Source organism: Argentina anserina, chromosome 3 (assembly GCF_933775445.1).
Source record: "Argentina anserina chromosome 3, drPotAnse1.1, whole genome shotgun sequence".
Taxonomy (NCBI): Eukaryota; Viridiplantae; Streptophyta; class Magnoliopsida; order Rosales; family Rosaceae; genus Argentina; species Argentina anserina.
Window position 1 is genome coordinate 15,775,958 of NC_065874.1, and position 19,169 is coordinate 15,795,126.

Sequence of the window (19,169 nt, forward strand, 5' to 3'; positions counted from 1 at the left end):
AGGCAAAGCTCTAGTAAAGTAGAAAAAGAAAAGAAAATGGTGGATGAATAATGAATTCACTGAGGTATATAGGTTATAGTTCCAGAAAGCAACCACAAACAAAAGAGTAATATCAGTGTTTTTGCAGACTTGTATAAAAGCCTAAAAAAAATCAATATCAAATATTTTGTGTTGGGAATCCCAGTTGACTAGTTGGGGCATCCATAGAAAAGGAGAAGAAAAACAAATCCAATACCTTCATAAGAAATATAAGAGCCAGCAGCTTAGCCAGGCTTACAGCAATAAAAAGAAAAGCATCAAGATAACACTCTTATCTCTTTCAACATACTAATCTGCCGTCTCGCTGGAGATGCAGAGTACATAACATGTCTTCCTGAGTATGTATCCGCAGTCTGATTTTACACCTCAATCAAATTCCAACAAAGGAAACCTATGTAACATAATAACAAAATTCAAACCTTACACAAAACTCCATGCTGATATGTCTAATTCAAATTAAGGAACCCCATTAGAATTGCATGATCACATTCCTTGTAAGCTCAAAATCTTTATAAGGGAGATATATAATATTCACAATCCGTCACTGTTTGACCGGTTTTGCTTCACTAAGATCACCCTCTTGATACTCAAGCAACAAATCTCCTAAGCGGCAATTCCTGAAGAACATAGCATTCAATCAGAAAGTGGAAACAGAGTGAATTCCATGAAATAAAATATACCAATCAGCATAAGGTTAATTTTTCAACATAAGTGTTCGGCATTGTCGGCGTAAAATCTGGAGAACTGCTTTTAGCAACTTCAATGTTAAAGGAAAGTGGAAAACCATGGATGGCCAAACTATTAAATATGTAGGTTTTGGTACTGGAAGGCTATACTTCTACGGTTCTACCTATGTTCTACCTATACTATAATAATCAACAACATAAATAGAATAGAATGAGGGAACAAACTAAGTTACTGAATTCTTTTCAAATGATTTATTGTTGAAGAATTGTTCTCTCTTACATGCATCTATACGTAAAGTATGCTATGAATTATATCAATGAAAGCACTATAGATGTCTCCATCTCAGGTATAAACATTCAAGTTGTTTCATATGAATTCAAATGAATCATTCAATCTCCTGATTTCTCTTCAAACTAAAAATAAATGACAGTATAAAATGAATAAAATCGCCAATTTTCATACCAAAAGATCTTCTTTCGGATTAATAAGTTCTCTGTACAATGTATAGAAAGAAGACAACTAAGCTTATGATGGTACTTTTGTTAAAAATCTTATTAAGTCAGGAGTGTTACCTCTATTTGGTTGTCTACTGCTAACATTGTAGCTTCCGATGTAATCCTGGGAATTATTGGCTGTGGCACCGGGAGCAATATCACCCAGCCCATAGCTAAATGTACTAGAACCTTCTAGCACAGGAGTGGAAGAGTGCCAAGTTGAATCACCATGAACTGAACCATTATGGTAGAAGTCTCCATATGACCCCTCATAACCAGCAGTCGATGTAGGAAATGATGATCCTGGGGTTACACCAGTCCCATTGATTCTTCCATATCCTGCTCCTTCCAACCCAAAGCTGTTACTTCCATTCCTGTAATTACTGGGACTAGAAAAGCCCGATAGAGTCCCTCTACCTTGAGTTGAAAAGGAACTGGGGCCCAAAGTCGAACCACTAATGCCAAACCCCCCATTTGGAGAGCTAAAGTAAGCCCCCGAACTCCCAGGGCTCATGGCATTGTTGATGCCACTATTTCCCCAGACATTCCGAGTAGGTGAGTTTACTAGAGAGGTGCTCCTTCCATTACCAGCATTATATCCAATAGGGTTAGTGTACCTGTTGGAATTTCCATTATAAGTGGGGCTCAACATCAGTGCATATCCTAGACTATTACCGAAGTTGGAATTCCCACCATAGTTTGAGCTCAACCCTGGCTCCAAATTCATACCCATTCCATATCTACTAGCCCCAATTGGAGAAAACCCCCCACTACGACCACTAGAAATTGGACTGAACCTGTTATCCATACCAACACCAATTCCCCCAACTACGCTCATATTGTAACCCTGAGCATAATTGTTAAGTAAGTTACTGGCCCTACCTGGACTATAGTTGTATCCTATCTGAGGGCTCCGGATGGGTCCTGGAGATTGCTCTTTAGGGACTGCCCTCTTGACCTCAACCATCTTTCCATTGAGTTCATGGAATGTTTTATGCAGAACTCTATCCACTGCCTCCTCTGAGTCATAAGTGATAAATCCGAAGCCTCTAGGCCTTTGGGTGTTGTGATCATACATTACTACAACATCAGTGACAGTACCAAACTGATCAAAGTATGTCCTGAAGTCATTCTCAGTGACTGTGGATGCTAAACCCCCAACAAAAATCTTTCTCGTGCGCCCAGGTCCAGGAGAACTATGTGCACCCCCAGATCTGTTTAAAATGTGCTGATCCTCCTTAGGAACAGCCTTCTTTGCTTCCACCTGGATTCAAAACAGCAAATGTAAGTAAAAGAATTGATGGACAACCACTAAAGCATCAACATTTATCCAATGCAGATTCCACAAATTAATTGCATTTCAACTTGGTTCATGTCCAGAGAAATATAAAGCTCATGCATTTGAACTCTACAAATCCTCTAACACGTTGCATAGAATGCCAGCTTAAGTAGATCCTGCAAAAAGAGAATTGCAAACTCACTGTGCGGCTATCGATCATGTGCTTATCCTTAACGACCCTGTCTGCGACAGCAGGATCATCAAAGACAACAAAACCAAAGCCACGAGCACGACCGGTTGCCCGATCCCTCATGATCACAGCTTCCACCACCTCTCCATACTTCTTAAAATATTCCTTAAGCTGTTCCTCATCTGTGTCCCATGAAATCCCACCAATGAAGATCTTGCCGATATCTGGTTCCATCCTTCTATGCAATTCAAAATCAACAAGACAACAACCCAATTCAGTTACAATAACAAAACACTTGGAAACATACACAATTCAGCACATATTGACAATCCATAAATCAAAGTTCACAATTCAATACGAAAGCCGAAACCTTTACTCATTAGCATAGTCCAATCCAATACAAATACACTACTCAATGTCCAGAAGAGCAAAACAAATAGATCAAAATGCAGACACAAGCAATCAAACTCAGGAAAAGATAGATTGCACAATCTAACCTTGTCCAAATTCAGACAGCAGGAAATATAAAGATTCAAACTTGGAACATCAGACCCTCACCAACAACCAGATCAACAAAAGGATTCCTAGCAAAACCCAACAGCATGAGAAAGAATCAGAGACCCAATACTGAAAAAAACAAGATCAAGATGGAAACTTTACCATTCAAAGGAGGACCCAGATAAGAGAAAATGATAAAAACTAAGATCTAAGAAAAGGAATATAAGTAATGGAAACAGAGGATGTGGTGGTCATCCTCCTCCTCTCTCTCTCTCTCCTTGGGTACAAAGGCTGGCTCTATCTCCTTTTCTATTCTATCTTTCGTGGCCATTCCACTTCCTCCGTTACATATAAATTAAATATGAGAAATATAAATAGAATGTGAAGCTGTAAGGTAAGGGACAAATTCTTATAAATAGACTGACAAATCCACTGGTAGGAATATATGGAGGAGCCAAAGGAGATCGATCACAGCGGATGTTTCTTTGCTCTAACAAGAGAGGAGAACATGAATTTCAAACAAGAAAAGCGTAATGATTTGAATTGGTGCAAATTACAGCTCCTATTAATAAAAGGAGCATTTACAAACACCATGTCAAATTTTTCATCTTTAGATTTTATGTAATTTACTTAAATAAGTTTTTTTTTAAACGCCGAATTATCATATAGTAAAAAATATAATGTACGAAATAATATAAATAAATTCTCACTCTCTAATCGGAAGCAACAATAATTAAGAGTTTGCGAAATGAAAAACTCATAACAAACTAGAGAACTCTAGAAATAGAAATCAACATCTTAATACTGATCTCTGCAGTCAGCCCAAAGTAACTAAACACGTTATGTTAGCATAGCTAACTTATTCTTGAGATCGAAAGAGACTTCAAACAGAGAGAGAATCTACCCCAAAGGCATCCTCTGAAACAACCACATCTTCATGGGCCTCCAAAACTTCCAGCTCAACCACCATAGCAGCATGTGAACCACTGGGCCCAACGTCATCCATCTACAACATCCTCTTAGGCCCAAAATGCTTCTTGCGGGCCCGCTGCGGCCTAGTCTTGGTCAGCTCGGTCTTCTTTGACCCAATTTTCCCTAGTCCAGTCTTCTTTGCCTTAGACTTGGGCTTGTTTTTTTTCCCGGGGATCCGCCCAACCTCTTTCTCTTCGGTGGGCTCACCATCTTGATGGGGAGGTGAAGATCGGCTGGAAATTGTAGCTCCAGGAGCACCTCCGTACTCAACGACACATCACCATTTTCCTCCTGCACAAGTGGATGTGCTTCCACAGCTGGAGTTAGCAGTGGCGGTCCCACTTGATAAGCTTTTCCAAACTTGGTGACTAACTCCGCCATTGTAATGTCAAGAATCGAGAATGTTAACGACGGAGGAGCAGAAGTGCCAGAGGAGTTAGCTACCGACCCAAGCCCGACGTCTAAACCCAACCCGACGTCTAAACCCAACCCGACCCAGAAATGATTAGGGTTAGGTTTTGTGAACATAACAATGCTCACCATTGTCGAGACGCTGGCCAAGCCGCGCGCTGCCCCCACCTCCTTGCTGCCGACCTTGGCTCCCACCGGATTGATATCAAGAACGCGAGGTTCCAATGTATCAGGCAGACCACAACAACCAATAGCTTCGTGATCAAGCATTCCACAGATCTTGCAAAACCCCATCGTTATATCATATCTGAAAGTTAGCATGGCTAGGATTTGAGCCGTGTCGAACTCATATAACATCGGGGGATATGCCTCCTTGATCGGATCTGATAGATTGTGGGTCATACGAAGCCTAACTCAATGCCCTCGATTCACCTCCTTCCCAAACACCTCTTCCACAACTCCCAACGATTCTTCGATCAACTTAAACACCTTTGGGGTCATCAAAGTCGACGGCAGTCCAAATATCTCCACCATGATGGGAAATCTCAAGATTGGCACCTCCGCCGGATCACAAAGCCCGTCAAAAGCTGCATCAACAAATAAAACCCTATTGTAGTACCAAGGGCCATTATCAACCACATAATCCCTCTCAGCCTCCTCCGTGAACTTCATCACATATCGATCACTCTACGCACGCATCTAGAGATGATGTTTGTATCCCCAGATGCACGTCAGAGCCTCGATCACTGCTTTCAAAGCCAGCTTCTTCTTCACAGCGAACAAACGTCCCACAACAAAAGGTTACCATGAGATAGCATTATCACCTGCAGCTCCTGCAAAAGAAATGGAAGTAAATAAATTGTTCAGAAAGTTTTAAGCTAAAGAAATCGGTGTTCATGAAACATTGATGTGATTATTGTTCTCCTTTTTTCTTACGTACTTTCATCGTCATTGTTTTTATTATTTCAACTTGTCTCCATTCATTTAAAGGATTTTTATTATTATTATTATTATTATTATTATTATTATTATTATTATCAACCTTAAAGGGTTTTTTTCGTTGATCAACAATGATCTTCGTTTATCCAATTATCTATGTGTTCAATTTATATGATTTGCTCTTTAATTGATGGATGAGGGTTGTGAAAGACTTTTTGTATTAATTGAACCAGAGCGATTCAAAACAACATATACTTTCTTGATTGTTTGTTCATAGTCTAATTCCATTGTTTGTTTATAATAGTTATTTAATTTTTTTCATCTATGTAAGTATGAAACATCCATTCTGTTGTTGTACTATCTGAAGAGAAATAAATTGAAATATGTGATTTTTTATTGATAACTTGTAATCTATGATCTTTTATTGAAACTTGTAATCTATGATTTTTTTAAATTGTAAAACTGGTTTGGATTTGATTTGGTGCCCTATCATCATATTTGACTAAGGTTGGTTGGATAACTTTCTATTTAACTCATGTTTGAACCTAATCAAATTAGTTTTACAAAATGAAAACATGGGGAATTAGTTGATAAAATATTTTACTATATATGGAATAGTTTTGTTGATGTAGAAGCTGGATGGGTTAGGAGGTAGAAAAGGGAGCTAGATAGAGGTTAGATAGAAAATAGAATAGAGATAGAGGGTAGGAAAGGGTGAACATAACAAGGGAGAACAAGAAGAGAGTAGGAAGAACAAAACTCAGGGTTTAAAAAATCAATAATCAAGTTTGTACTTAACTCAATACAAAACTCCTATTTATTGTAAGAACATGTTATAATTCTAAAACAATTAGGAAGACAACTCATAATACTACTAAATAAATCTTATAACTCTAAAAACAAATAATTCCTAAATTAACCAATCTTGAACATAAGACATTCTTGTAATTTATATTCTAGTGATACCATGATGGACTTGGTAGTTGTCATCAGGTCTGTCTTATTTTGTGTAGAATTGAATTTAAAGATTTCAACAAACTACAAAAGTGCAATCTTATTCATGCAAATTTGGGACTGCTTCAGACCAGTAAAGATAAACAGGCTTCTGTGTTGCCATTGTTCTGTTGAAACATGTCTTGTCTAAATTGGTACCTTAAGCAAATAACTAGGTGTAACCAAATAATCTTTTGAAAGATTTACCACAATTTGTAATCCAATGGTTTATAGACATTTTCATAGCGTGTTGATTGTAATTATTTAGGATGAAATTTTAGATTTATGATGACCGGGGTGCTCACAATTCTCTGTCACTTGGACAAGTCTTGTTTCTTTCCTAGAAGCATCTTAGATATTACTACTGATTCTACATCATTTGTGCATGTTTTAACATTCGGTTTCTTATGTGTTTACCATATAGTTAATAATCACAAGACTTTCAATAAAGAGAAAGAACGATATTTTTCAGGGTTTTCGACTCTGTTCATTGGTTAAGCTAATTATCTTAGGCTACCATATATATGATCGTTATGTGTGAATGGTCATATATTGAGTTTGTAATCAAACAACTTTAGATAGGATGAAATTGAAGTAGGAGGAAAGGCATTGAGAACATACTTGTTCAAATGATCTCCTAACTTCAGTATTACTACTTGAAAGTCTTCAATGTTACCAATAACATACTTTGAAGAAGAAAAAACATAATTCTTTTCTTCCTACTACGAGTCTTTAATTTTAGATATCCTTAGATTTTTAATTACTTGAAGCAGTTTTGTTCTTTCATCTCCCCATACTATCTTAACCATAGTGCATACCCATTTCTTTTTAACCAAGCTTGTATCACCCAACACGATTAAAGTGTTCAATGTCTTTGCTCCATCCAAATGACTTCCTAATTCTTTTATGGTTTAAGAAGTGTTTTTAAGAAAACAGAGTAGTTTCACTCGATACATCTCTTCTTATACTTTCGTGATCAATTGGTGGATTAGACATGAAATGTACTATGAATACTCACTATTTTTTTAGGGGAATGAATTTACTTCATTTAGCAATAACGTCATGCACGGCCACAAGAACTAAATACAAGAGGTGACAAACTACCTCTCATACAAGCTAAACCTAAGTAAAATAAATAAATGTGCAAAAACACGTTTATTATACAAACGGAAGCCTGAAATAAAATCCAACAAGCGAACATAACTAGAAATCAAATGCAAAACAAGCAAAATAAAACTCCAGGAACCCTAGAATTATTGAAGCACCCAACTCGAGCCTATGTCATCAATTGGGTACCCTACATTGGATGCTTCTAAACTAGAGCCATGGGTTACAAAAGTCGTGCTAGGCCCAAGTAAAGTGTAGAGAAAGAAAACTAACCAAACCACCAGACTTTAGTGCAGAGCCCAATAGGCTGGCCCATTGCCCAAGCCCAACATGCCTCACCCCAACCTACCGTATGGTCAAGCAGGAAACTCTGTCGACTGGAACTAGCGTTGCTTAACCTTTGGTGGACGAACCCACCCCTCCACAAACACAAGAGCAAATAATCTAGATCAAGATTATGTCACCTCAAAATCTGACACAGTCTTGGTTTTCAAAGGGAGAAGACAAAGATGACAGATAGAGCACCACAACTGCGATGAGATCTTGGCTGGATCAAACTCAACTATTGTCGGAATTGATCACTAAGGCCAAAACAGATCTTCAGGCCAAGCTCTGCCGCCCATTTCCGAGCGCTGGAACCGACTTCAACGCTGACGAACAAACCTTGCGAGTTTCCTTAAGATCTAAACATATCCTATATCTCCACTAGCGTACGGAGCTTGGATCCGCAACCGTGCTCAACCCGAGGGGGAGCGTCGTTGCCTTAGTTTACCGCGGAGCTTCGTCTTGTCAATATAAGATAACGCCACCTCCACGACGACTCATAGCTCCGGAAAAGAGCAAAGCTTATTTTTCCGATGGCACGTCTAAAATTACGTAAAACTATGCTTACTCACTAATTGATTGATAAAATCAATGAGTAACTATTCACATGTGTTGAAGTTATTAAAACTTTAATATTGTAGAAGTGAAAATGGAATTGGTCTACTCGTATTATTACGAACCCCTTTATATAGGGGAAATATTACATGGAAATATATCAATCAGTTTAATGGCAATGAATAAGAATTGTCCGTTACATAATTCATATCCATAATTAACTATATATTAAATACTGATTGCTCAATTGCCTCCGTCAGTTACTTTGACGAAGGCATACTAATAAGGATATAATGTTTTTCCTTTAACACTCCCCCTTGTGCCAAGTCAAAGACACAGTAGTGCGTGAACTGTTGCCTCATTAAAAACCTTGCCAGATGATAAAAACCCAATGGGACAAAATGAATCTTGGTCTAAGGAAAAAAAGAGTACAACACACTAATGACATGTGTGGGTCCTTAAAGTCTACCCCTCCCTATGACTCTTATTTTAATCAAGAGAGTTCGGAAAGCTTTCGCATTCCTATATCTTTTACATGTTTCTCAAACATAACTTTAGGCAATAACTTGGTGAATAGATCTGCCACATTCTCCTCAGATTTAACTTGGTTTACTTGAATCTTAAGGAGAGCTTGTTGTTGCTGATTGTAGAAAAACTTTGGAGATATATGTTTTGTATTGTCACCCTTGATATAACCTAGCTTCATCTGTTCGATGCAAACTGCATTATCTTCATAAATGCACGTAGGCTCTTCAGTGGTAGAACTTAAACTACTAGTTCCTCGAATATGAGTAATGATGGACCTTAGCCATACGCACTCACGAACCGCCTCATGTAGAGCAATAATCTCTAAGTGGTTCGAAGAGGTAGCCACAAGGGTTTGCTTGGTTGATCTCCAAGATATTACCGTTTTTCCAATGGTGAATACATAACCAGTTTGGGAACGGCCTTTATGTGGGTCAGAAAGATACCCAGCATCAGCGAAACCAACCAAAACATTATTTGGGGTTTCAGAGTAGGGGATAGTAATTTTGTCATCGACCTTTTCTTTAGGAACTGCAATTCCATTCGCGGATCCTCCTATCGTACTATAAGGAAAGAATAAACCCAAGTCAATGGTTCCTTTTAGGTGTCGAAATATGTTCTTGACACCACTCCAATGACGCTGCGTAGGCGCTGAGCTAAATCTAGCTAACAAGTTCATTGAGAATGCAATATATGGTCGAGTACATTGGGCCAAGTACAATAATGCGCCTATTGCACTTAGGTAGGGAGTTTCAGCTCCTAATACCTCTTCGTCCTCTTCTAGTGGGCGAAACGGATCTTTCTTTATATCTAAACTTCGACCGATCATGGGAGTGCTAACAGGGTGCACTTTGTCCATGTTAAATCGCCTAAGCATCTTTTGGACATATGCAGACATGTGGATTAGAATTCCACAAGCTCGGTGCTCTAGTTCAAGGCCTAGACAAAACCGATTTTTCCTAAGATCTTTCATCTCAAATTCGGATTTCAAATAGCTCGTGGTTTCTCTTATTTCATCAAGTGCCTATTATGCTCATGTCATCAACATATACAGCTACAATAGCAAATTCGGAACTTATTTTCTTTATAAATACGCAAGGGCACAATTCATTATTCTTATATCCTTTCCCAATCAAGTAGTCACTTAGACGGGTATACCACATCCGCCCAGATTGCTTTAGTCCGTAAAGTGAGCGTTTCAACCTGATTGCAAACGCACTCTGTGGTTTAGAGTCACTTGATTTGGGCAATTGAAGGCCATCAGACACTTTCATATATATCTCTGAATCTAGATCCCCATAGAGATATGCTGTAACCACATCCATAAGCTGCATGTCCAGTCCTTCGGAAACTACCAAACTAGCAAGGTAGCGAAACATTATGACGTCCATTACGGGAGAGTATGTCTCCTCGTAGTCAATTCCAGGGCGTTGTTAGAAACTTTGCGCCACAAGGCGAGCCTTGTACCTTAGGACTTTGTTCTTCTCATTACGCTTTCTGACAAAAACCCCATTTATGTCCTACAGGCTTTACACTTGGTGGGGTTAGCACCCGGACCAAATACCTGTCTTTTTGCCAGTGAATCTAATTCTACCTGGATTGCGTCTTTCCATTTAGGCCAATCTGCTCTTTGTTGACATTCTACAACAGAGCGTGGTTCGATATCATCATGATCTATTATTTCATGAGCAAAGTTATATGCAAATGCATCATCAATGTGTATGGAAGATCTTTCCATCAACTCATGTGCACTCTCATAATTCATTGAGATTTCTTTGTTCTTTGGAATCATACCAAACATCGGAGCGTCCTCCAGTAATGATTCATGGACATAACTATAATCAGAGATAATCTCATGAGAGGGATTCTCCACATCGATGATTAATGGATCTGGTTGTGCCTTAGTCGCCCTTTTCTTCCTTGGGCGAGTATCAGTCGAAGCAAGTGGCCTCCCCTTCTTCCTTTGAGGAGCCACGGCCTCAACCACACCTCCACTAAGTGTGGTTGCAGTGCCTCCTACTACGGCACCATGCCCATTGTTTAGGGACTTCTAACCTTGCAGGCATATTTGCAGCTGGTATATGTGATCTTGTCACTTTAGCGATATCAGAAAACGCATCAGGCATCGAATCTGCTACGTTCTGAAGATCGATTATTCTTTTCACTTCACTTTCACATTGTGGAGTGCGGGGATCAAAATGAGATTGAGTGGGGACAAACCATGATAATTCCTGTCGTTCCCTTTGAAAATCCTTTTTCTTATCTCCCCCTAACGACGGGAAGACTGTATCATCAAAGTGACAATCCACAAATCTAGCGGTAAAACGATCGCCTGTCAAAGGTTCCAAATAGCAAATAATTGTTGGGGATTCATATCCAACATAAATACCTAGTCGTCTCTGGGGACCCATTTTTGTGCGTTGTGGGGGCGCAATAGGCACATATACAGCACAACCAAATATGCGTAAGTGTGAAATGTCAGGCTCATATCCAGTAATCAACTAGTACGCAAAAAATGGTTGGCTAGCAGTAGGTCTTAAACGAATAAGCAAGGCTACGTGCAATATTGCATAACCCCATGCACTTATAGGTAAATTAGTGCGCATAACAAGTGCCCTAGCCACCATCTGTAATCTTTTGATGGTGGCTTCAGCGAGACCATTTTGTGTATGCACATGGGGAACATGATGCTCTACATCGATCCCAATAGACATGCAATAATCATCAAATGCTTTTGATGTAAACTCTCCAGCGTTATCAAGCCTTATAGACTTAATAGGGTGATTAGTGTGGTGAGCCCTTAAACGAATAATTTGTGCTAGAAGTTTTGCAAATGCAGCGTTTCGTGTGGACAATAATGCAACATGTGACCAGCGAGTTGAAGCATCCACCAGAACCATAAAATACTTAAATGGCCCGTATTCTGGATGGATAGGTCCACAAATATCACCTTGTATCCTTTGTAAGAATAGAATATTTTGTTTAGTATCTTTAGCATAGGAATGTCTCGATCCTGTTTTTGCCAAAGAACAGGCTTTGCAAAATGACTGATGTGCCTTGGAAATAGTCATTGAGGCAGAGGGAGGGAACACTTCTATTACTTTAGAAGGTAATAACTGCATTGGAGCAGTGTAACGAGCACTGTGCATTGTATTTGGTTGATGTCCCCTTTTATTTTTCCCTCGAAAGAAAGGATGTCCGTGTGAATTCTTTAAAATATGGACCATCATGTCCCGACCAGGATGTCCTAATCGGTCATGCCAAAGCCTGTATAAGTTAGTGTCCCAAATTTCATCATTGGTGACAGCATAGGATTCAATAATCCGAATGGTAGTAAGATATAGTCCATTGTCTTGACTCTTCATCTTCTCTAAAACGCATGTACGTCCACATTCAAGAGAAGTAAGACACAAATATTCACTTGCATTCTCACAGTAAGTGTTCAGATGATAACCGTTGGTGCGAATATCTTTGAAGCTTAACAAGGTTCAAGGGGCTCTAGGTGCATATAGAGCATTGGTGATTTTTAACAATGTGCCATTTGGCAAGAAAAATTGGGCAGTTCCTCGCCCTTTTACTATTTGGTCCGATCCAGTCATAGTAGACAAACATGAATTATAAGGAATTAATTCAACAAATAATTGTCGATTCCTTAATATAGTGTGGGTAGTCGCACAATCTGCTAAACACTCTATTTCTCCTCGATTCATTCCTACAATTAAATTTTGATATGATCATTAAATATATATCTCATATGCAGTAGTCTTCTATTGTAGGTCGAATGATATACTTTTCATTCCAATTTTTTTTATATGGATGTATTGCTTTACATCATTAATAGTGCTATTTCCGAACTATGTATAATAATTTTAAAAAACTTGAGCAACCTCAAATACTTCAGAATAAAATCTGAAAATTTATTAATAATCCAACAGTAATCAAAATAAGTCTCATACATAGAAATCCAATTTCAACAAATCATTATTGACAAAATAAACTTTAAGACCAAACTAATAGTCTAATTAAAATAAGGCATTACGCCTTCACACTCAACTTGGAAATAAATGAAAAAAAAATTAATCAAAATCTGGAGTATCACATGACTTGGCATGGTCCATCTTGCCATTAAAGTCTGAGATTGTGAGGTTGACATTAGGTTCAGGACCTTCTTCCTCTATATAGTGAGCCTCTTGTTCTCTAGACTCTCTATACCTCTTGTAATTGGCTGCGACTCTGTTACTTGCATGGCAGTTCTTATACCAATGAGCAGTGTCTCCACACCTATAGTAAGGTTCATTTCCAACTCTTTCCCTTTTTTCTTGGGGGTTTTTTGGTGCCTTTTGCACTTTGTGACCACTAGGTCCAGTGCCACCATGGCCACTAGAACCTGTACCACCATCTCTGCGCCATATATTGGGAGGACGTCCACGGCCCATTCCATGGCCCATACTACGGCCTCCATATCCTTTTCCACGTGGGGTATTGCCCCCACGTGTGTAAGGGTCAGTACGTCCAATCCCCTTTACTTTAGAGTTCTTTCCATCTTTCACCTTGCCATAGTTAGCCTCGGGAATTTTCTTTGTCCCAATAGGTCTGACATTATTGTTCAAAAGAACTTGATCATGACGCTCAGATACTTGCAACATAGAGATCAGTTTATGGAAGGTAGTGATTCTTTTGTTGTCATACTCCAACCTATACTGGTTTGCTAGTATAAAGGCCGAAGTAGGGAAAGTGGATAGAGTTTTCTGGATCATATCATCTTCTGTGAGTTCCTTGCCACAGAAATTGAGATGTGCTTTCAGGCGCAACATATCACTGTTGAAGTCATTAACCCTTTTGTAGTCAAGTAAGCAGATTTCATTCCACTGGACAGTTAATTCTGGGAGCAAAGTGTCATGAATATTCCCAAAACGTCCCTTTAGGGCATCCCACAGTTCTTTGGGTGTTTTCAACTGAAGGTACTCCCATACCAAGCTTTGATCAATATGCCGCCTCAAGAACATTAGGGCATTGGCTTTGGTTTTTGCTGACGGTTCATCTTTTTTGTTGGTGGGAGGATAAATGGTGGTTGTGTAGTCATTTCCCACAAATGTGGTTTCAACATCAGAAACCCAACGGTGGTACTCAATTCATTCTGAGTCCAAAATGGCAAATTCGGGTTGAGTTTGGTCAGTCATCTACAAAAACAAGAGTAAATGTTTATTAATTTCCAAGAGTGTGCTTTGGATTTCGAGACCAAATTTCATGGTGGTCACATATTTTCTTTCGATGCTTTTTGTGAAAATGTTTTATCACATAGTTACGTTATAAAACTTTGTAAAGCACATGATTTTCATTATCATGAAAATAATATATAAGTCGTGCTAAAATAATAATATTGATGTTAAGAACCTATGAAACATGCATATATTTAATTATTAAGCATGTTATAAAGTATAACACATTGATCAAATATGCCACAATCGTAAAAATAAAAATAAAATAAAATAAAATAATAATGGCATAAATTTACCATGCATAATTGAAAACATTACTATATAGCATATCCGCGTGTAGTAAACCTGACAAACAAATCATCTTGTAAACATGCGTATTTACGTACTTTAAAATAAATAACACATATGGTAAAAAAAAATAGAAACCAACTTTCACATTTACTAATTAAATTTCTAAAATTGTAAAAGGAAATGATTACGATAAATTACTAAAAAAACAAACAAAAATTGTAAAAAAAACTAACCTTGATTTACCAGAATGGTAAATATTTCAGTTTTTTTTTTCGAAACGGGTCGCGGGTCGGGGGTTGCGGGTCGCGGGTCGGGGTTCGTGGGTCAGAGTTCGCTGGTCGTGGGGCGCGGGTCGCGGGTCGGAGTTCGTGGGTCGTGGGGCGCGGGTCGCGGGTTGCCTTGTGGAGATTGTAGATCGCGAATCGGAGCGTCGCCGATCTTGCTTGCGGCGTGTATCCTGTCGCGTCGAAGATCGGGGGTCGGTGATCTGGAGGTGATGTCGCGGCTGGGAAGAGAGGCTAGCGCGCGGCGGGAGCGGGAGGCGAGCCGTACCGATCTGGGCCGCTGGTCTCGCCGATCGGAGTTGAGCGGTTGGTCACGCCGATCGGAGGCGCAGGTGCTGCTAGGGAGCGGCGATAGGGAGGGAGCGGCGACGGAAGAGAAAAAAAAACTTGGGTTTTCAAATTTTTTTTTGTGTGTGTTTTGGCCAGAATACTGAGAGGAAAGCTAACGTGGTGATAACGTGTAGAAGTGAAAATGGAATTGATCTACTCGTATTATTACGAACCCTTTTATATAGATGAAATATTACATGGAAAGATATCAATTAGTTTAATTGCAATGAATAAGAATTGTCCGTTACATAATTCATATCCGTAATTAACTATATATTAAATACTGATTGCTCAATTGCCTCCGTCAGTTACTTTGACGAATGCACACTAATAAGGAAATAATGTTTTTCCTTTAACAAATATGACACCAATCACCTTACCTTTTTATATGAAACAAGCAATATTTGATCCGTCTTAAAACAAAAGAACGTCTCATGATTACCCTATAAAAGTGCATACGGATAAGTTTGATTAAGATAGTGTGATATAAATCTTCTATTAATAAAATAAGAAGAGGAGTTTGAACTTCCTAAAAAATCATTATTTATTAAACTCTTAAATCTAATTAGTTATAGTTTGAAGGATATGATTATAATTTGCAAAATGTAAATTTGAAAAAAAAAAGATGAAATGAGAAAAACAAAGAGAATTTCAGTATAAATAGATAAAACTCCTCACGTTTAACTCTCTCCCACATGCTCCACTTTTCACTCTTATGTTCATCTAAAATTTTGTTTTTCACACCCAGGGTGTGTTAATAGTTAGATAAATTATTACCTCACCGATGCTTCTAAAGAAATCATATTTTGATTGATTTGTGAGACCATGGTGCATATAATTATGTTGTAAGAATTTTTTTTCACTACGGAGAAGTCTACAAAATGTGATAAGCTTATGAACCACACGTGTTGATTCATTAATTATTTATACACCAAGTATTGCACCTATAGGATGCGAGCATATATTTATGAACAACAAGTACTGATTCATTAATTTGCTTGCTTTTTAAATTCATTATCGAGCACACAAATATATGATTATAACTTAGGGAAAACATGCAGTGATGTTATAAGTTTGTATGTGTTGCCTTACATGAACATCTTGAAATGGCCATATATTTGTATCTCCTCTGCCACGGTGCCACCTTTACTTGCATAGGAAAACAAATTGATTATTCATACTCAACCGGCTCGCTTGTTTACTGGTGAATATAGAGAAAAAGGCTCTATGATCATCTACAATTCAGTCTAAAAGAAACCGAAAATATGCAAGCATAAACGAAAACCTCCAACAAGGCAACAACTAGTAATTTGATCCAGGAGTATCCCAAGTCTCAGGTATGATGGAGTGAAGCATACAACAGTCGTCTTCATAGGTTCCACACTCAGCAGTACAATCTGATGTATTCAAATTATCCTGCATAACCTCTTCAATCTTCTTATAAATTTCTGCTACAGTTGGCCGATTTTGTGGCAATGCTGATACACACTTGAGAGAAATGTTGAGCAAAGGAAATGCCCACTCCTTAGCAGCTTTAGCAACCTCCTTGTCAAAGACTTCACCAGTCCACTCCTCCTTAACTGTGGCAGTAACCCATTTAGGAAGGTCTATTCCATTTTTTTCTACAGTTTTACCCGTTAGTAACTCAAGAAGAATCACCCCAAAGCTATAGACATCGCTTTTCTCTGACAACTCTTTCTCTGGGGCTGTATAACCTATGGCGAGGATGACACATCCTTTCAAGGGGTCAAAGAACTTTGAAAAACCATACTCACTGATCAGTGGTTCATCCTTTTCATCAAGTAGGATGTTTGAAAGCTTTAGATTCCCATGAGGGGTGCACTCATCAGTCCTCTGGTATATAAAATTTAAGCCCTTTGCAATACCGCGTGCTATAGACAGCCGCAACCTCCATGGGAAATCCCTCTTTCCTTCAGAGCATTCTGTAGATTATTGATCAAGGGAATTCAGATTTATAATGCAGGTACTGATAAATGGTTCCTATTTTATGTCTTTTCTAAACTTTTTGTTTTTGATTTTCCTAAGCTCATTTTACCTTTCTTATGAATATATGAGCACTCGAGCTGCTTAAGCCTATTTCTTGCCACTAAATCATTGAAATTACCTACACTATGAACTATATGTGTTTTGAGATAGGAGTTTAATCAAAAGATTGTTGTGTGTGTTTGTGAAACTATGAATGCAGTGCAGAAGTACAAAGTAAAGTTCTTATTGGCATATGGTGACTTGATTCATTTTCAGCAAATAAAAAGTTTGATCTCAACTTACCCTCAAGCAGATTCAGGAGACTCCCATTGCTTTGATACTTGTATATCAACAACTTTTCATCATTGGTAGAATTGTAACCAATTAGAGGCAGGATGTTGGGATGCTTTATCTTCCCTATTTGATTCATTGCATGGCTAAACTCCTCAAATGGTACTTGCAACTTCTTCAGCCTTTTGACTGCATACAATGCATTGTTTTTCAGTATTACCTTATAAAGACTGCTGCAAAAGCTCTGGTTTCTCAAGTCAGCTGTCGCTTCAAGCAGGTCCTCCAACTTAAAACTTTCCTGCTCTTCAACAAAGAACACGAGCTCTGATCGATTCTCTACTGGCTTCTCTTCCTCTCTGACCTTATAAACTGGAGGGGAATTCGGAGTAGAGTACTCTCGAAGTGACTTCAGAATCTCCATTTGAGTAGCTAACTTAGCAGCTCTCCTTCCCGCAAAGAATATGAACACTAGAAATAGTCCTATCCCACAAAATAATGGTAACACTGTCTTCCATCCTGTGTACTGCTTGTGTTCATCATTTGGTGCAGGAGGAGAAATAGGGCTCCCGGACTCTGTCATTATCCTCATCGGATGCTCTGCCTTTTCTTTTTTCATGTCACCATATCTCTGAGATGTCCTTAATTTCTTTAAATGTGGATGAAACATATGTTCCTCTCTCGAAATTGGGATGTCCCTGGTAAAATAGTTGTTGGAGATGTACAATCTTCTTTGATACTTCAGTTTATTTAGAACCGGAGGTACCATCCCACTCAGAAGATTGTTGCTTAAATCCAAATAGGTTAGTCTTCTGCAGTACACTATTGAGTATGAAATAGTTCCTCGGATGTGATTTCTGGCTAAGCTAACAACTCGTAGATTCGGGAGCTTGCATAGTGAATCCACATCAAGTGTGCCACTAAGACGCAAATTTTCAAGCCTTATTTCTGTAATGCTATTGCCCTCGAGGTTGCATTCCACACCCTTCAGCTTATGCTTGCAGGAATATTGCAGATTGCAACCAACCTTTAATACATTTTCAGGATCAACAGCTTTAACGAACCTCAGCAATGAATCAAATTCCGATGACTCACTTCCCTTACATACTGTGGTGCAGAAGGAAAGAACTCCGATGAATAACAGCCCCTTGAGCAATAGATTGAAGCCGCTCCTGTTCTTCATTTTCGTTGGCTCTATTTCATTGTTGGACTGAATTCAGAAACGGAAGCAACTGCATGCGGTGGTTAATATTTTTTTGTTCCATTGAGGAATACCTCACATAAACGTCAAGGTTTGGTGTATTATTGTGGTGCGTCAGATGAGGACATGCATGTTTTGTATATTACAAAGTTAATCTCATCATATATGTGGAATAACCAATGTTGTAAATAGCTTGGTGATCGTTACCTTCTATGTACTTATGTGATTTATTCCACTATTTTATATTCAATGTTATTCACTGCTGATAACCAGAAAGGGTTAATCAACCATCCAACTTGTTATATTGTCGTATATTACCTTTCCCTTTTGGACTGGAGGCAAGTGGTTACCTACAACATCTTAATCAAGGGCCAACATAGATAGGATGTGAGAAAAAATCAATGTGTCTTCTGGAAATTCTGAAAACAAATTGTGGCAGTTTCCCTTACAGCCAAGCTTTGAAAGAACAATTCTAGAGCCATTAATTATCTGCTGTGACTTCACCTACAAGCACCAGATATGCTTATTCTCCAGAGGAAAGAATATGTTTTTCTCAT

General features: G+C 38.6%; 3 protein-coding genes across 3 annotated transcripts; all 3 read right to left on the bottom strand.

Moving 5' to 3' along the window:
• Nucleotides 1-174: 174 nt before the first annotated feature.
• LOC126789580 (heterogeneous nuclear ribonucleoprotein 1-like) lies at nt 175-3,640 on the bottom strand. The gene is made up of 5 exons (XM_050515779.1): nt 3,350-3,640; nt 3,187-3,273; nt 2,702-2,927; nt 1,299-2,484; nt 175-656 (listed from the first exon to the last, which is right to left on the bottom strand). The coding sequence occupies exons 3-5, from the start codon at nt 2,921-2,923 to the stop codon at nt 643-645; spliced, it is 1,422 nt and encodes a 473-aa protein (XP_050371736.1). The 5' UTR covers nt 2,924-2,927; nt 3,187-3,273; nt 3,350-3,640; the 3' UTR covers nt 175-642.
• A 9,449-nt stretch (nt 3,641-13,089) lies between these two features.
• LOC126787153 (uncharacterized) lies at nt 13,090-14,019 on the bottom strand. The gene has a single exon (XM_050513078.1). The coding sequence runs from the start codon at nt 14,017-14,019 to the stop codon at nt 13,090-13,092; it is 930 nt and encodes a 309-aa protein (XP_050369035.1).
• A 2,266-nt stretch (nt 14,020-16,285) lies between these two features.
• LOC126788749 (probable inactive receptor kinase At5g53320) lies at nt 16,286-18,594 on the bottom strand. Its single transcript, XM_050514763.1, has 2 exons — nt 17,427-18,594; nt 16,286-17,080 (listed from the first exon to the last, which is right to left on the bottom strand). The coding sequence occupies exons 1-2, from the start codon at nt 18,592-18,594 to the stop codon at nt 16,440-16,442; spliced, it is 1,809 nt and encodes a 602-aa protein (XP_050370720.1). The 3' UTR covers nt 16,286-16,439.
• Between the last annotated feature and the right edge of the window lie 575 nt (nt 18,595-19,169).